The sequence below is a fragment of the Scyliorhinus torazame genome, chromosome 1, assembly GCF_047496885.1.
Source record: "Scyliorhinus torazame isolate Kashiwa2021f chromosome 1, sScyTor2.1, whole genome shotgun sequence".
NCBI classification, from domain to species: domain Eukaryota; kingdom Metazoa; phylum Chordata; class Chondrichthyes; order Carcharhiniformes; family Scyliorhinidae; genus Scyliorhinus; species Scyliorhinus torazame.
The window spans coordinates 303,170,075-303,188,821 of NC_092707.1; the positions used below are offsets into that span (position 1 = coordinate 303,170,075).

At 43.0% G+C, this 18,747-nt stretch overlaps 1 protein-coding gene across 12 annotated transcripts in view; it reads left to right on the forward strand.

The window, feature by feature from the left end:
• Positions 1-389: 389 nt before the first annotated feature.
• Positions 390-18,747, forward strand: part of LOC140423272 (exportin-1) — a 91,569-nt gene continuing 73,211 nt past the window's right edge. Inside the window, exons 1-6 of one of the 12 annotated variants that reach the window (XM_072507766.1) lie at positions 391-634; positions 2,191-2,300; positions 3,165-3,322; positions 14,523-14,624; positions 15,560-15,589; positions 17,199-17,271. In XM_072507766.1, coding sequence (XP_072363867.1) covers positions 3,197-3,322; positions 14,523-14,624; positions 15,560-15,589; positions 17,199-17,271 — 331 coding nt within the window. In that variant the 5' untranslated portion in view covers positions 391-634; positions 2,191-2,300; positions 3,165-3,196. Of the gene's footprint in view, positions 963-1,221; positions 1,398-1,428; positions 1,583-2,190; positions 2,301-3,164; positions 3,323-14,522; positions 14,625-15,559; positions 15,590-17,198; positions 17,272-18,747 lie in introns of those variants that run through there. The other 11 variants (XM_072507769.1, XM_072507764.1, XM_072507774.1 and 8 more) reach the window with 11 other exon arrangements.

Sequence of the window (18,747 nt, forward strand, 5' to 3'; positions counted from 1 at the left end):
TGTTCAAGTTGGCAATTAACAAGTTTCGATGTCCCGGTTAGTACAGAAACATTATAGAAACTTTGTTTTTAAGAACATTACTCACTCACCTGTATACATTAGAAAATCAGTGAAACTCAACATTAATTAGTCAATTTTGTCGCGCAGATCTTGAGGCTTCTTAAAACTGGAAAGTACGGACTTTTCAGCCTAATGCGCAGTACAATTCCCAAATCCACCGACCGACCCCCTCATAAAACACATCATACGAATTAGGTCCAACCGTTTCAAACTGCGGCGCGCACTCAATGTTGGGGGAGGGGCTCGCGCTCGCGGCGTCCGTTTGACCGACGTTTACGTATGACGCGGCGTGAGGCGGCGCGACTGGTCTGTTTGTGATACTGACGCCCTATCGGCAGAAAACTAAACCGAGATGGAATCTCCCAGTCTGAACCGGTTACAACCGGTTACTAGTTTTGCCAGAGAAGCTTTCGAGGTTGTTAGTAGAACACGGTCTGCTACAAAAACGCTCCCGAAAAATGAATCGGAAGAGATAAAAAATCTTTCTGAAAAAAAAAAGTAAATCGGGCATGGCGGTTGTTTTCATTTTTGTTCAATTGTTAACTCGCACAGTTTGACAAAATTGCAGAGTGGAGTGAGTGTTTCAAATTGTGGCCGATTAGCTCCAGCACTGTTTTTTTTATTTTGCTTTTTGACTTTGGACCAAAAGAAGCATAAAAAAAGGGGAAGAGGCGACCTTGAGCGTGTGCTTGTATTTTTTTTAAATTCCCGCCATTTGATTTCTTGCCCCTTTCTCCCCCCCCCCCCCCCCGAGACAACCTACCCACCCACTACCTCGCCTTCAACCGAACTACTGTGTCGGGTAAGATTTTTTAAAAGGTTGCTGAGCCGGTGTGTGGCGGAAGCTCGTTCATTTAGACTGAAGGAGGCTAGCAGTTTAGCCAAAAACAATCCCATTTTGGGTGAGTGTTCATAAGTTTTGAGATTCTTTCCGCGGTGGTGGTAGTGCCGCCGCCGTCGAGGCCTGGCTGCAAACTCCCAACTGTGCCGAGGGATAGGCCTGCATGACCCGAGCTTACCACACGGAGCCGCTGTGTGGGGGGGGTGATGTGACCGCCAGAAAGTGGCGGTGTGTGGGGAGGGAGCATGGTGGGGGGGGGGGCGGAGTTGGATCACTTTATGTGCGACTGTGTCTGTGGAGCTTTAAATTCCACTGAGTCCGTCCGGCTGCCGGGTCTGTTGAAATCTGGAGTGGAACATTCCAGAAATAACGGCCGAGGCTCGGCTGCGGAATCACTGCACCTACTGGTCACGTGATGGTCTCGCCATGCTCCCCAGTCTGGGAGGGGACTCTTCGGAAGTGTCTTTTATTTTTTTTAAAAAGAGTAACTACTTTGGTATGTGATTGTTTTTGGTGAACGTTTTTTTTTATTTTGTACGGATTTTTTTAACATATTGCGAATTTTCTTTTAAGCGCACTTGACTAAAATTGACACAGGTCAAGGCTCTGGATGCTTTGTGTAGTTAATATCATTTAAGTTTTAAAGCAAGCTCGATCATGCGAGTACGATCACTTTTACAGGTAAGATGGCTAGAACTTGGGTATTTAAGAAAAAAGATTGGTACACACGTCATTAAACAGAAATGTAAAACTTGTCTTACCAGCGAATCATTAGAGAGGTTACTAAGTGGAGCAAAAAGTGACAGGACGGCGACAAGTTATATGAATTATTGCATGCGTCTTTTAAGCTAATATTTAGCAATGTAGTTGAATCTCAGAATTTCCACTAGACTTTAGTTTTTATGGAGTTCCCGGTGAATGCAAATTCTTTTTAATTAAGGGGATAGCTTTCAGAGTTGATCTATGTGCAGGCTAAATGAGGTTTAGATGTTAACCAATGGATAATTCAAAATTTGAGCAATCTTAAAGTCCAACATGGCAGGCAGCTCTTTTAAGATAATAAATATTGGTATATAATACTTAAAATTGGAGAAAGAATTGATGGTTTGGTGTTAAATTTTCATTGTAATGTCAACTTGGAACCTTTCAGAATCACTTCTTCCCTCCCCATCCCAAATAGGGGATCGTTTTGCAGCCTATTTTGTTATAATCTCGTAATATATTTGTATTGACTCAACTTTGTGCATTACTTAATTTAAAATGTGTACGTTTGCCAACATTTTTTCCAGTTTACACCTTTTCCTGAAGATGTTGACTCGTACTGGGGGTACTGTTCCACAGCGCTGGGCATCCTCTGGTATCTTGCCCAAGTGGTTACTGTTCAGTGCCAACCTAGACAGTGAGTGTTGGCAGGCTATTTCACTGTGGGGTATCACATCTGAACCCAGTCCTGTCCTTGCCTGACATCCACACAATGTCATTCCAGTCGGATTCGCTGCACAGTGACAGGAATGGGAATCCTCTTGTTTTCTTTTTGTTCTTTCCTCTTTTTCTCCCCATTATTATTCTGGGATGCTGGGCTAGTTGTAATGCAGGGAAGTCATGTTAAGCTTACATAGAATATTGTTGCTACATCATCTGAAATCAAGTAACTGAACAAACCAGATGGGATCTTCTTTTTTTAAAGAACGTTTTTTCTAATTCACCCATTGGTACATGCCAATTTATCTGTAAAATTAAGTATTATACTTTATAAAAATCCATAGGAAAAAGGCAGTCTGTTGCTTGTAGGATACCATCCCATTCTTAATGAACTGTATCTGGTGGCCAGAAGTGACCGAATGATATTGTAGTTCAAATGGAAACATTCTTGACTGACCGTCTTCTAGTCGGTCATCTCCTAGCTTGTGACTTGGAATTTGGTTCCATGTGTTTAATCTATTGTCTGTTGGTTAAAGTATTGCGAGAGAAACTCCTGTTATCTTGTCTAATGTCTGTTCTACCTCGGGTTTGATCGTAGAGTTGTATTCTGTAAAAAAATTGATATATTTAAACAAGACGGTGAGTCTTGTGATGCAATTTGCAAGGATGATGACTATTTGCTTCATTTTGACTTAAATTCAGTATTGTTACCATCTTGGCTATTTTCATGTTTCTGTAATGAGATTATATATTTATGTATTTTTTATTTTATGGTATTTTCGACCAGCACTGGGTGTTTTCCAATAGAATGTTTCAACTTTTTTCTTTTTAATTTATTTAGGAATTACAGCAAGTTTTTTCTTGCAGTAATCTATGCCAGCCATAATGACAATTTTAGCAGACCATGCAGCTCGCCAGCTGCTGGACTTCACTCAGAAGCTTGATATAAACCTTCTGGATAATGTGGTGAATTGCTTGTACCATGGAGAAGGTGCACAGGTAACAAATGAATAAGCTGAATAATCAATATATATGGATTGCAGCCAGATATTTAAATAGTTGCGTGAAGTGATAGGTGTGCTTTTAAATAGTGCCATAAAACTGGCGAACAGCTAATGTTTTACCTATATTTAAAATAAGTAAAGACAATTGTAAGCCAGTTGGATTAACATTAGTGTTGGGAAAGGTGAAGGAATCTTTACTTGACCGTATAATAGCAAACCATCTAGACCTCAATTTTGGAATAGAAATAACGGCGAGGCTATTGCCACGCACAATTATTTAGAAGATCGGATAGCAACCTTCGCCATAGGAACATGTGTGATCACACATGACATTTTAGCTAGCACTTTTTGGTTTAAAGACTGTCTCAAAAAGGATTCTTTAATCTGGTTTCAGAGACACCGTTGCTTGCCTTGTTCTCACTGGTCCCAGATCCCCTGACGAGGGCACTAAACTAATTACTGCATGTTGCCGTACAAAATTCCACAAAAAGAAAATGTGTAATGAATGGTGAACGCTGTTGATCACTGCTGAATCCAAAATCCAGGCCCCAAAAACAAGAATATTATGGAGTAGTCAACATGAATTTCAAAAGGGAAAGCTTTGCTAGATGAATCTTATTGAATTCTTTATTTTTGTCTACTCTGTTACTACTTTAATGTGGTACATTAAAATTTTGCATTTTCCAAAGGTGTTTATAAGGCTTGTGATTATGGTCGGAACATAGGTCAAGAGACAGGTAGCAGAATGGAAAGTAAGCTGGCTATTAAACAAGAATCAGGCGGTTAAAGGTAGCCACTCGTGGCACAGTGGGATATGGTGTTCTAAGGGAATTGAGACTCAGACAACTGTTCACAAGTTAATACGGCCATTTTAAAAAAAACAGATTTCCAGAGGGATAAATGTTCAACCTCTATAGAACTTTGGTCAGACCACACTTGGAATTTTGTGTCTTGTTCTGGTCTTCATGGTTATTTTTAAAAAAGGTTATTGAGGTATTGGAGAACATGCAAAAAAAAAAACCACAAAGTTTATACCAGGACTCCGAGGATATCGTTACCAGGAAAGACTGAACAGGCATAGGACTCTTGTTTTGTTCCTCAAGGATTTGCTAGGGTATATGTTGAGATGTTTCCACTTGTGGGAGATCAATGTTAGAACCCTTGGATATAAAATGGTAATTAATAAATACAATTAGGAATTCAGGAGGAGTACTTTATTGAAAGAGTGATCACATAAGAGGTTGAGGCAAATAGTATAGCTGCATTTAAGGGGAGACCAAATGAGGGGGAAAGGAATAAAAGGAAATGCTGATGTTGTTAGTTGAAGAGGGATGGGCAAAGGGTCTGTGGAGTATAAATGCTGGCATAGACCAGTTTGAGTAAATTACCTGTTTCTGTGCTATACATTCCATGTAATAACAATGGGATTTGTAATTGCTTATTTTGGTAAGAAGATTATGGAGTGACTAAGATTTACTGCAGCAACATGTTACTGTGATGCTTGAAAATTAATTGCCAAAATTATGTCAGGCTTGGGCTTGATGGTGACACTGTCTTGCTTCTTCCAGGACTTGAATACAAGAGCTTCTCTGGTACTTTAATGCAGTGCGCAAAAGGGTTGGATTGACAGAGGTGCTTTTATCTGCCCATCTGTTGATGTAATCGGCACGGTATCACAGCGGTTAGCACTGTTGCTTCACAGCACCAGGGACCCGTCTTGGGTCACTGCCTGTGCGGAGTCTGCATGTTCTCCCCCGTGTCTGCGTGGGTCTCCTCCGGGTGCTCCGATTTCCTCCCAAAAGTCCCAAGGCGTGCTTGTTGGGTGAATCGGGCATTCTGAATTCTCCCTCAGTGTACCCGAACAGGTGCCGGAGTGTGGCGACTAGACTATTTTTACAGTAACTCCATTGCAGTGTTGATGTAAACCTACTTGTGACATTAATACAAATTATGTAAAATACCCCCATCACATTTCTCATTGTCGGTCAACAAAAATCCTTCAACAAACAGATTATTTGGTCATTTATCTCCTTGCTGTGGGTAAACAGGCTGCCATGTTACACCACTATACATCACTAATCACTTTTCAAAAGTGTTTAATTAGCTGTGCAGTCCTTTGTGGTGTCCAAAGGTGATTTATTATGGTTATGCTGACTTTAGAGCTGTATAATAATCATTCGCAACTTGTTATCCTCTCGCTGTTTAAAAATGTCCATTACTTTTGTAAAATGCCATTCCTATTCACTGCCATACACAGTCAGTAGCCACACATGCACCCCTATAAAAATACACCAAACAATAATAATTTTCAACATTCAGCAAATGTTTTAGTTAGAAGTGGACCCTGTAACGAATGAAAAAGTCAATAAAATTTGCATTTCTATTAAGTGATGTAACTGAACCTTTTGAATTGGCAAAAGATGTTGGAGTCAACAATCAGTTATTTCCGAGCAGAAATGAAATTCCGAATTAGCCCACTCAAAAGGTGTGTAGGGAAACCTGGGGGAAAGTCTGCCTCATGGCACTTTTTTAAGATGCTGTATTCATGGGAAGGGTGTTTTGTACGTGATCAATAAATTACACTTGCACCCATATTCCTCCAAAATGCCGAAGAGCTTCCTTAATCTTGAAAACCCAATCCAAGATAAACTCAAATAAGCTGGCAAATGGGCCTTATTTAGTTACAGTTGCTAAAAGTGAACAAGAAGTTGAGAAGCTGCATGGCGATAAATGGGTTTTGTTGCTCTCTTTGGTTGGCTCTGAATATGGCGGTCAATATGGTCGCCTTCCTTAATCCTAATTATGTTTGCTCTAGAGTCGCCAGGTATTTTTCGATACCGCCACAAGGTTCAAACCCGAATACTAATCAAAAGAGCCAATACACCAGTTAGTTAGTTCAAAGTCTATACTATTTATTTACACACGCAGTAATATCTACTCATGCACGAAATACTACAGACCAAACTATCACTACTGCTAAAGCCTATACTTAGCTTCGGGCGCCCACTCAGTCAGAGGAACAATGGCCGTTATTCGGATCTGAGGCTGCTGGGGTCAAAGTGGTAGAGGGGAAACGGCTAAGGTCGTCCATTTGGTAGCGAGCGTTGACCTTGGACTTACTTGCTTCAGGTGCAGCTGGTGGACGGGTCTCTCCGCTGTGAGAGCCAAGTCCAAGAGAGCGATTCTCTTCTGGGGCCTCCTTCTTATACCTGAAGGTGGCTTCGCGTGCTTTTCGGCGGGCCTTGAACTTGACCCCAATTAATTGGACCGCATCTTGATTATCTGCATTGATCCTGACCAATAAAGGGGTGGGTGCCCTGATGGCTGGGCGTGTCCTAGGTGGCCGTTTGCCTGCTTTGTTTTCTGCTTTCGGTTTAGGGAACTGGCGCTGCGAGGTGTGGAGCTGGATCGGTTACTTAGGTATCTCCCTTTGTTCCTGGAGGTGGGCCATCTGTATGCTAATGGGCCTACAGTTTCAGTCTTGTCTGGGAGCTATTGCTCCAATATGCAGACAGGCTCTGTGCCTGCTTGCTTTCTTAACATTGTCCATTTTCCCCTGCAATCTTTGCAAATGTCCATTTTGTATTCTGGAAATGGCCATCCCAGGTGGCTATATTCCCTCTTTGTGATCCTCAACGTGAAGCGTGAAGGATCAAATAACTGCGTCGTCTTCGTTCTCCTCCCTAGTTGGGCACCCGTAAGCACTTCATGGGCTCTACACTGCTCTGTCCTATGAATTGCAACTTTTACCTAGATTATTTATGTACATACATCATTATAAAATTCTACGGAGCGCTATGACATTCAGGCATGCATTACAAAATAAAAAAACTGGAACCTCTAACTATCCTTAACTAAACTATCCTGACTCAAACAATCAAAAGAATTTACAACATTTTAAACTGTACCAATAGCAGCAACATCGGTCTCTCTAGCTTGGCAGTCAAGCACCGAGTTTTACATTTCTTTCTATTGGAACAAACAAAACGCACACAAAAAAACGGATGCCCTTTAATTCACTTTAAAGGGGTTGGGGGGTTTGTTGAAGTCCGAAAATAGGGGATCTGAGGGTGTATATCAGAGTGCGTGTGCGGGAGGCCTTCCTCTGCCATTTCCTCAGTCTTAGAGTCTGAACGACACTGCAGAGTATCGCAAGTACTAATAGTGATTCCACAACGTAGGATAGGAATGCCAGGTGATGAACATGTCACACCAGGTCGGTGTATCGGTAACTATCTTGGGGTTTGGTGTATGGCAGGGGTGGGAAACATTTACGGCCTGCGTGGTAGGGGTCAGGGGGGTAGCGTCCGCGTGCAACTAGAAGGATCCCGCTAAGATCCAACTGTAGAGCATGATGGTTGTCTTCATCTTTCCTCCTTTCTCTCTTTTCTTCTGAGGTTCCGAAGTTCTATGGACACCAGCATAATATCTGTTATTATCTTGCTTAAGATCTCGTATGTCTGTCTGTCTGTCCTCTTATTGCCAATTACCCATTATAATTGGTCACCATCTGTGACTTCCTCATTTCTTTTAAACCAAATATTTTGGACAAGACATCCAAGAAAAAACTTGACACAGTGCGAGCTGTCTCGCAGCCTGTGCGATCTACCATCCCAGTGTTTGAGGATGTAAATAGCATCTGGAAGCAACCAGTTACTGATACACCGACCTGGTGTGACAAGTTCATCACCTGGCATAAAGAAACAAAAGAGTTTTGAACTTAAAGAGCCAAAATGGGGTGCGTATGGGCCACGGCGGGTAAGAATGGGTGGAATCCCCGGGTAGGACGGTGACCAGTGTCGTGTGTGCTCTACCCAAGCGTAGCTGACCAGAGGGGGGTCCTCAGGCAGGGCGGGACCAGTGCCATTTCTCCACTGCCTGAGCGACCGGCAAGAATGGTAAGAATTTGTGGTCGTCGTGGGGTCTGCCTCTTATGATTACCTTAGAATCAGAAGAGTAGCTATGATTGGTTGTCTGCCGACAAACTAGTTCCTCTGAACGGTTTTCTGTCGACAAACTTGTTCCATTAACTGCCAGTGGGCGTTAAGAGTGGTGGCGTGGGGCCATGAAAATCTTTAAATGAACAAAGAACATTTAACATTCACAATAACAAACAAACATGCATTATAAACATGGTGCAGGTTCCATCAGAAAGGACACCGTAACTCTTCCATCGGTTCCTTTTTTACCATCATCTGGACACCTCATTGCTCAGTAGCTAACAGTCGCAAAGGGATTCGTTTTGTGGGAGTCAGACTCTATGTTATCATCTTCTCCCGGCCGCCATACTCTTGACTGGAGTAGGTTTGCTAAAGCTGCATGGGGCGAATTGGGAACATCTCATCATTCCGGATGAGCCTGAATGAATTGTCTCGGTGCCAGGATCTTGTGTCGAGGTTGGAGCTGCTAGGTTTTAATCCATAATCGTCGGGCGGTGGGTCAGGGGCTTTAACGTACGTTATCTCAAAGGGATCACTGGAATCATGTTCAGAATCGCTGTGAATGGGGCCTGGTGCAAGGGTGTAATTGTGGTGTGCTGGGGCTGTTGCTATCGCTGTCTCTATCGCTGTCACTGCTGGTTGAAGGAAGGGAGAGGCGGAGTCGTGCCTCTGGGGGTGGAGTCGAAGTCGTGTCTGAGGACAGGCTGGACTGGTTGGGGGAGGGTAGGAATACGTCATTCGTGGGCGGGGCGTGCTCATCTGCTGCTGCAAGCGAGATGTGTGCATGGTTGTTCTGCGAGCCATAAACCGCAAGCTGGTTTCTGTGAAACCACGCAGACTTGCCATTGGGATATGTGATCTTGTATACAGAGGGGCTGACTTTGTTAGAGATGGAGTACGGTCCGGAAAATTTGGGGGAAAGTAATGAACTGGGGTGTATAGGGATAGCATCACTTGCTGCCCTACTGCAAACTCGGTGGCGTGTACCGTTTTTATCAAAGCAAGCCTTGCTTTGTTTCTTCCGTGCTCCAAGTCTGACAGCTGCTGCGAGCTGGGCTGCCTTTACATTATCAATAATCTGCTGTACTGCTTTTTCATGCGCGAGGGTGGTGACTGTGGGGCTGGCCAAATCCAGTCCTATTAAATACTGTCCCTTTCATGGGGCGTCCGGTCATGAGGGTGTGGGGGTGTATCCTGTGGACGTGGATACTGTGTTTCGAATGAACATTAATGCAAATGGGAGAACGGTGTCCCAGGTGCTGTTGCGCCATTTTCCTGAGGTGGCTTTTAGAGTTCTGTTCATCCTTTCTACAATGCCGCTTGATTGGGGGTGGTATGCAATATGAAATTTTTGCTATATGCCGAAAATTGTGAGGACGTTTTTCATCACTCGTCCTGTAAAATGGGAGCCTTGATCGGACTCTATACTGCGTGGGAGGCCCCATCTTGTAAAGATGTGCTGTGTTAGGATTTTAGCTGTCGTTTTGGCCGTGTTTGTTCTTGATGGAAAAGCTTCCACCCATTTTGTGAAGGTGTCAATGACCACCAACACATACTTATAACTTTCTGCAGGGGGGTAGGGGTCCTATGTAGTCTATCTGCAAATTCGTCCTGGGGCAATTAATGGGGCGGGTGTGACTAAGCTGAGCCATTCTTGCATATCTGTCCGGATTATTCTGGGCACAGATCAAGCAATTTTCAATGTAGTGAGTAACATCGGCTTTTAAATCAGGCCACCAGCAGAGAGGTCTGAGGTGGGCTAGGGTGGGTTCAAAGCCCTGGTGTCCATTATTGTCATGGAACTGACAAATAATTTGGTTCCTGTCCTGGCTGGGGACTACCTAAATGCTGTCTTTTAGAATCACACCATCATGTGTGGTTATCGTGTTTTTAAACTTATCATAAGGGGCTGGGAAGTTGCCTTTTAAAACTTCCCTGAGTTTCTCATCTTTTTGAGCCTTTGCCAAATCTTGAATGTTGGTCTGTGAGACCTGAACCGTGTGTACTGGGGCGCTTTCGGGGGGGTTTCCAAAAGTGACCATGTCTGGAACCTGCCTTCGCTAGGGCTTCTGCTTTAACGTTACTGGGGGGGGAAGAACGATGATGACTGCGAACTTTAATAATGCCATATTTCCTATCTTCAGCTGTCTCTAGGCTATGCCGGAGTAATGGGGCTGAGGGTAGGGGCTTTCCGTCTGCGGAAACAAATCCTCTAGTTTCCCACAGGGGTAGGAATTCGGTTAAACTGTTGCAGACATATAAACTGTCCGAATATATGCCGGCTGGGGTCGGAAACGAGTCTGGGTGATGTACAATGTACGCTATGGCTGCCAGTTCTGCTGCCTGCGAGCCTAAGTGTCCTGGCAATTTTAACAAAATCTCTTCTAGGACGCGCATCCTCTACATAAATACCGCAACCGGTAATTCTTTTCCCATTTAAAACTGTGGCGGAGCCATCCACATAGATTCTAAGGGGTGCGCACGTGTCTGTGGGCTGGGGTGTAGTACCTGCTTTCCTGGGAACTGGCTTAGGTATAAAGGGTCCTGTATTATGTTTAGTGGAGATGATCTCACACTCAAGTGAGGTACCTGCATATTGTAAATTATCGGCTAGGAAAGTGTGGGTCTTGGTTCTCTTAACTGTTATGTCCCGTTCCTGTAAAAAAAGGGTCCAACGGGCTGCGTGGATTTGGCTGACTGTGCCATCCTTAAGTCTACCATCTAGTAGTAGCTGTGTTAGGGTGTGTTCAGTGAGAATGGTAATTGGGTTGAGTCCTGTAATGTAGGCAAAGTATTGTACTGCCCAAAAACTGCGAGCAGGTGCCTTTCGCAGGCAGAAAATCCTTGCTCGACAGGGTCTAACTAGCGTGAGGCGTATGCCACGGGGCCTAATCGGTCATGGTGTTCTTGGAGGAGCACGGCCGAAAGCGTTCGGTTGATGCTTGCAACTTCAATTGCATACGGGGAAAGTGGATCTGGGACCTGTAACGCGGGAGCTGTGCTGAGGGCTCTTTTTAATGCATCCACGGCATCCTTGTGCTGTGGAAGCCATTCCCAAGGTGCTTGTTTCTTGAAGTTCGGATAGGGCGCTGCTTTTGTGGCGAAACCGCCAATATGGTTTCTACAGTAGCCAACCAGTCCTAGAAATGACAGGTGGGCTGTTACGTTATGGGAAAGGGGCAATTTGACGATCGAGTCAATTCTCTTGTGCTCGATCTCTCGTTTACCATGTGTGATTACTGTACCCAAGTAAATCACTTTTTCCTGCAAAATCTGGGCCTTCGTGGGGTTCACTTTACATACAATCTGTTGTAGGAGTCCTAAAAGTTCGGCGAGAAGCGGAATGTGCTCTCCCTTTGTGTCCGTCTGCAGTAGCAGATCATCTACATATTGAACCAGACAATTGGGTCGGGAAAATTTTGCTAATCCATTTGCCAGCTGTCGGTGGAAAATGGAGGGGGAGTTGTGGAAGGCATGTCCACATATATTGTTGTCCCTGGAATGTGAATGCAAATTTTTATTGGCACGCTTTATCCAATGGAATGGACCAAAAGCCGTTGCTAATGTCCAAAACCGAAATTATTTTTGACTGTAGTCCCTGTTTGAGCATGGTTTCGAGACTTGTGGCTACGGTGGAGGCTGCTACTGGGGTTACTTTGTTCAGTTCCCAGTAATCAATGGTCAGTCGCCATGATCCATCGGGTTTCCTGACGGGCCAAATTGGTGCGTTATTCGTGGAGGCTACTGATCTGAGTACGCCTTGATCAAGCAAACTCTGTATTACAGTTGAGATTTCTCCCTCTGCTTCTTGGGGAAAACCGTACTGCTTTTGGGGTCGGGGCCTGTAATATTCACTAAGCCAACGATCTTGCCACAAGTCGTGCTTGTGCTGTGCAAATGCAGCTTTGTGTTGCTGCAGGACTTCCCTAACTTGTTTGTCCTGACTAATTGCTCGAGGGTCGAACCAGAAGTCTCCCACTGCGCTGATTCTATTTACATACTCTCCAACTGTGAGCATGGCGGGGGCTCGTGCCATTTTCCATACACATTTATTTACCGGATTAAATGAAAGATTGTGGGAGCTCATGAAGTCAATTCCTAAGATGTGTCTGGGGTAGATCGACCAGAACTACGGGCTGTTTAGTTTTAATGTTCCCTATCTGGATTGCTACAGGGGCTGTGATGTGTCCCTGCTGTAAATGACCTGTAAAACCGCTGAGTATAATGGTGTCTGTAGTGGGCCACATGTCTTGCTGAAACATCGTGGGGGAATTGAGCGTGGTGCGGGGCCCTCCTGTGTCCCAAAGGAATTCTACGGGGTGTCCCCAGACTTTGCCTGCCACTACCGGTCTACTGGACTTGTCCCAAAGGGTGTCACAGACCCAAGTTGGAGGGCCCGAACACCATCAGTGTTCGGTGCCATTCATATCTGCGTTCTCAGAACAGGCGCTAACGCTGTGAATTAGCTTTGCCCTATTCTTATTTAGGGTGCCTGTCTGTTGGTTTCTCTGCTGCTTCTGGGGCGCTTGACATTCTCGTGCGTAGTGTCCTCATAGTCCACAATTGTAACACACCTGGGATTTGGGTTGCTGTGGGCTTTTCCTGCCCTCATTTACCCATGCGGGGTTCTGGTGTGTACTAACTGGATGCATGTCTGCCTGTTCTTCCTCTGGTCTACCCAATGCTGTTTTGCCTTGGATGGGCTGCTCCCAAGTGCAGGACAATCTTTTCAAAACCCATTTCTCGTTGTGGGCCTCGTCTGAGGGGCCATAATTTGCGCAAGCTCTCTGTCCTGCCTCTGTCGCGTGAGAGGCTAGGATGCGAGTCCATTTGGGCATGTTATCTGGGATCAAATGGGCGCGGGCTAACTCCAAATACCGCTGAAAAATGAATTCACAAGCGTCCAGCAAACGCTGTGGGGTGCTCTGTCTTTTTCTGCCTATATTTGTTTAGACCTTCTACGGGGTCTCCTTTGTTATTGCCGATTGCATCTAGGATCGCTGTGTGCATTTCTTGAAGTGTGCCTCCTCCTACATTCTGTGGGTCGGGAAGGGCTGCCACAACTGAAGGGTCGAGGCTTAAAACTGTGATTCACTTGCTCCTTTTCATCCAGGCCGTACATGGTCGGCTGCTGTTTTACTCTATCAAAGAACTGGTGGGGGTCCGATGTGGGTAGGAATGGTGTAATTTTGTCACACGCCTCCCGTAATTGGGTTACGGTTAACGGGGTCGTGTACAGGAAATCTGCGTCTCCTTCTGTTGTGGTTTTACGCTGTGTGGTTACAGGGTTCATAGGGGTGTGTTTTGCCTGTGCAGTCGGGGGTTGGGGTGCTTTTCGTTTCTGGGGTTTTTCCTGTGTACATGTCCCATGTACATATCTGTGTGCAGTCTCATTTAACTCCTGCCATTCGGGGCCGTTTTCCTGGTCTAACTGGGGTCCAAACATGCTCTGAAACCCATTCTGAACGGAAAGCAGAGATTGCAATTCTACAATTTGCTTCCGTCACTTTGCGTGATCTACCGAGCTCTGCCTTTGTTCCGTCGTGGAAGTGTGGAGTGCTCGTAGGGCTGCTTTTAAGTCGTTGCACTGTTTCTGCAACTGCTCAACCTGTTGTTCGGTTTCCTGTATTACCATGACCGCGCGTTGCATGTCTTGGTAGGCCTTATCATATTGGGAATGTTCAATCATTTAATGCTTCCTTGCCAGATTTACATTGCACCAGCAGGTTTGGAAGTCTGTTTCGTAGGTTCGAAGCAGCTTGTTTGATGTGGTGTTTGTCACTCCTGGCCCAAATAAATTAATAAGGCGGGTAGACTTCTTGGTAGAAGCTTAAATTGAGTGTTTTCTGTTCCGAATTTTTTTCAAATAATTCACGGAAGGTTGTTTGGTAATATCATTCCCTTTTAGTCCAAACTGCTGTTTTGAGTTATTATAAACTTGCAGGGTTTATCGCTGTTTTTCAAATTTATTGCTGCACTTCAAACACTGTTCTTATTTTTAATTTTATTTTCAGTGCTGTGAACCTTTGCAGTGCTAGCAATTCTTCCTTGATGACTGGTGCTCTGCATATCTCCTTCAGTGCCCAAGAGTATATGATATTTGCCCCAGAGGATTTACTAATCCTATGTTTTGCTAATTTAGTGTGGTTATGTTGACTTTAGAACTGTACAGAGTAACTGATAATGGCTTCCTGTCACGTTGTTGTTTTTTGTAAGGTGATTCCAAATAATTGTAGAAATTCTTTCTTCTCTTAGCAAAGAATGGCACAGGAGGTCTTGACTCATTTAAAAGAGCATCCTGATGCATGGACAAGAGTTGACACAATTCTGGAATTTTCACAAAATATGAACACCAAAGTAAGTGAGAAATCTTCTAAATCTGAATCTGGAACACTAAACTTTGGGGAAGGCAACTAAGCAAATTTAAAACCATTTCTGTAGATTTGAAGAAATTCAGGTGTTTGCATGGCAACATGGTGACTGTTATTCTGAGATGATGTATTAAAATAAAATTGTACCATGGAGCTTAGGTACATTTTGTCTCCATTGTTGAGTAGAGCAAACTGGTCATACAGATATGAAAATAAATCAAATGACCAGAGTTTGCTTTTCTATTGATAACTATATTCTCGACTACAGTATTAAAATGAAGTGGGTGGGTGGGTTGGCTCTGAAAAATCTTCACTCCTTGCCAAACAGTCCAGTGGCATTGAATAGTCAATTATTTTGGACCATGGCTTCCACTGCTACCTTTTGGAAGTACAACGCCACTAGCCCTCCGTACCTATTATGGTAATCCTTGATGAAGTCGATGTACCTTTTAATTTGTAAAAGTTACATTTAACATGTTGAAAATAAGTTTAATTTTTCCATGCTGGAAAATACTGGAGATCTGAGATAAAACGGGTTCTGCCAGGCCTGTTTAGTATTTCCAACATTTGCTTTTATTGATTTTTCTGTGACTTGCTAATGAGGATCTAGCACAAAACAAAAATTATTTCATTTTACATCTATCCAATGCATTGGTAGATTGGCAAAGTTTACTAAATTCAGCAGGGAATCTGCTGTATTTAACACTTGCAATGCTTCAAATTGAATTCAAAAGTTGTGACACGAGATTGAATATCTTTCATACAGGTCTTCCTCAAAGTTTAACCTAATCTAAGTGAAGGTCTTTTGCCTTGTTCTGTTGCCTGTTGCATTGCTTTGTTACTGACAGTTATTACTAATTTTTAAGCTGATTTGTCAACAGTATTTATAAAACTCTCAAATTGTATCTTGTCACAAATGAGATGATTAGAGGAACAGAGAGAAAACTGAAGGTAAAGAATCTCTTGAATACCTAAATTTAAAATCATTTGGTGCTAAATTTTATGCGCTGATATTTGGCTTTACTCCGTTTTATGCAATCATTTTATTTTTTAGTATTTTTTTATTCAAACTGTTAATGCTACTTGACATTAATCATAATGTTCATTATGTTGATTGTAATAGGAAGAAAAGGGGTGTCTTCCTGTGCAACTGACACAGCTAGGCTTTGACGGCAGGCCTCCACAAGGTCTACCCTTTTGATTCCCTTTAACTGAATTCTGTTCATCAATGACTTTGTTTTAAGGGAAAGGGTTTAGAGGTATAATAAATAGGATTTGAGGAAAAAATAATATATGGGAATTATTTCTCCTGTAGGGATCAATAGTCCTATTCTCCTATTATTTTACTCATTCATCAATAGATTTATTCTTAGAGCTAAGCAACTTGACCACACACAATTTATAGCTGCTGCTGTTACTAACCAATTTGGTTGCTGATGCATCATTTTGGCAGTGTGACAAATTTGAAGACTTTGATTGTGAGGCTGTAACCTGTGCAGTGGAAGTGCTTAAAATATTGAATTCCAATTAATTTACTCGACATTTCTATGCACCTCAAATACTGCACAAAACTATTTTCTAATTCAAACAGGTATTTACTTTTAAGCCCCTCTCCGTGCCATCATGTGCTATTCTTCCACTTAAACTTGGTATGCTGACCTGTCCTGGACCTCTGGCTTTGGTGCAGTAAAAGGCGCTTGATAGGTTCACTTTCCTCTGGATTGCATGGCTCAAATTGGTGGTAGGATAGATCATCACCTGCTGTCCCATGTTCTCTACATTAGTGTATTGCTGTGTTACTCTGAGCCCTAAAGATTATTTCAGCTGTCTTAATTTACAGCTTAACTTTTCCCCAGAAGAGAAATGCAGAATTTTTAAAAAAGACAATGTTCTACTAGATATTAAATGACTTGAGTGAAATGAGTTAATTTTCTAATTGAAAAACATTCTTGATGCTTATCTTTTTGTTTAAAAGCTTAAGTCTAAAGAATCAAAATCTATTGCTTTACTCACTTTGTATAAGGTGTAATATTTTCATATTTCACTAAACACTTGATCCCTATGGTTGAAATATGTTCCTTGAAATATCTGACAACTTTTAACAGTTTTAAGTGTTTATCGATCCTAAAGTAAACTGGGGAAATTGAAATCTACACAGCAAATTAGTCTGTGGGTTGTCTTGCTGTTCCTGAAGAGCAACACCAGATAGATAAGAGAAACATGAGGCTGCAGGACTTCATTTCTGTTGTGCGAGACTTGATGCATTTCTCACTGGTGTGAACCCTGACCAACAGCAAGACTACTTGACAGTTTGTTAAAATTTATAGCTTTGTGAAGGACGACATAACAATTGCATGAAATCATAATCCTCAGGTGTAAAGTACTATAGATTGGATTTTGTTTTGTTTTTCTTTTTTTTTTAATTAAAAGGGCAGACTTTGATTAGTAATGAGAGAAATGGCAGGCAAGCATTTTATGAGAATGTGGCTGATAATGTTTTGAATATGCGATAGTAAAAATCTGAGATTTTTATTCATGCTGCCTTTTCATCTAATTACAGTACTATGCACTGCAAATCTTGGAGAATGTAATAAAAACCAGATGGAAGATTCTTCCCAGAAATCAGTGTGAAGGTAAGTGATTGGAATGAATATCTCCTATACTTATGAAAGCTTCTTCCCCTCAACTCCATAAGGAACAAGGGTAGACTCTTTAGCTTCCCAAGCCTGCTTGCCATTCAGTTCGATCATAGTTAATATATACCTCATTCTATTCCCTGCTGTAGCTCCGTACCATTTGGTATCTGCAGCTAAATAATCTGTTGATCTCAGTTTTGAAAACTCAGTTGTCCCAGAGTCCATAGCTTTTCGGAGCAAGTTCTAGGTATAAAGTTTTGTCCTCCCTGGATTTCATCCTTCAGAAGAAATGGTTTCTCTATTTACCCTCTCAAATCTTTAATGTTTTAACCACCTTGATTAGATCACCCCACAGTTGTCTGCACTCTAGGAAATACAAGCCAAATCTTTGCAGCCTTTTGTCACAATTTTACCCACTAAGCCTGCTATCATTCTAGTGAATATGCTATATTCTATCCCAAGGTCAATGGGCCCTTTCTGACATCTACAGGTGATCTGGCCAAGGCTCAATATAATTGTAACGCAAACTTTCTGCCCTTTGAGATAAAAGCTACATTGACCTTTTTTATTTAAAAAATATTTTTTATTCTCCCTTTTCACATTTTCTCCCAAATTTGTACCCAACAATAAACAATAATCAGTAACGAATGTAATGTCAATCCCTATATCAATAACAACAATCACATCCTCCCACCAAACGCCAGGCATGAGCCCGCATGTTAACATAAAGGACAAAAAGGAAGCAGGAATCACCCATAAGATATCATTAATACATACAGCCCCTCTCCACCTAACCCTCCCAGCCCCCACCCCCTAATGTTCGATGTGATCCAATTCTCGAAAGTGCATAATGAATAACGCCCATGAATTGTAAAAGCTCTCCATCCACCTCAGTTCAAATTTGACCTTTTCAAGTGTCAAGAATTCCGGCAGGTCCCCCTGCCACGCCAGGACGCCGGGTGGAGAGGTTGATCGCCACCCTAACAGGATCTGTCTTCGGACGATCAACGAGGCGAAGGCTACAACATCTGCCTCTGCGCCCATTTCCAACCCTGGCTGATCCGACACCCTGAATATGGCCACCCGAGGGCCCGGGTCCAGTTTCACGTGCACCACTTTAGAGATTACCCTAAACACCTCCTTCCAGTCATCCTCCAGCTTTGGACAGGACCAAAACATATGAACGTGGTTTGCCCCCCTACTGATTAGGGACAGTATGACAGCACCTCACACCAGAACCCCTCCTCCATATCCTCTCCCAACTCTTCCTCCCACTTTATCTTGATCCTTTCTAGTGGCGCCTTCTCATCCTCCAAAATAGACCCGTAAACTGCCGATACTACCCCCTTCTCCAGTCCCCCACTCGTCAGCACCTCCTTCAGCAATGTGGAAGCCGACTCTACTGGGCAGCTCTGTATCTTCTTTCTGGCAGAGTCTCGAACCTGCATGTTGACCTTTTTCTATACTAGCTTT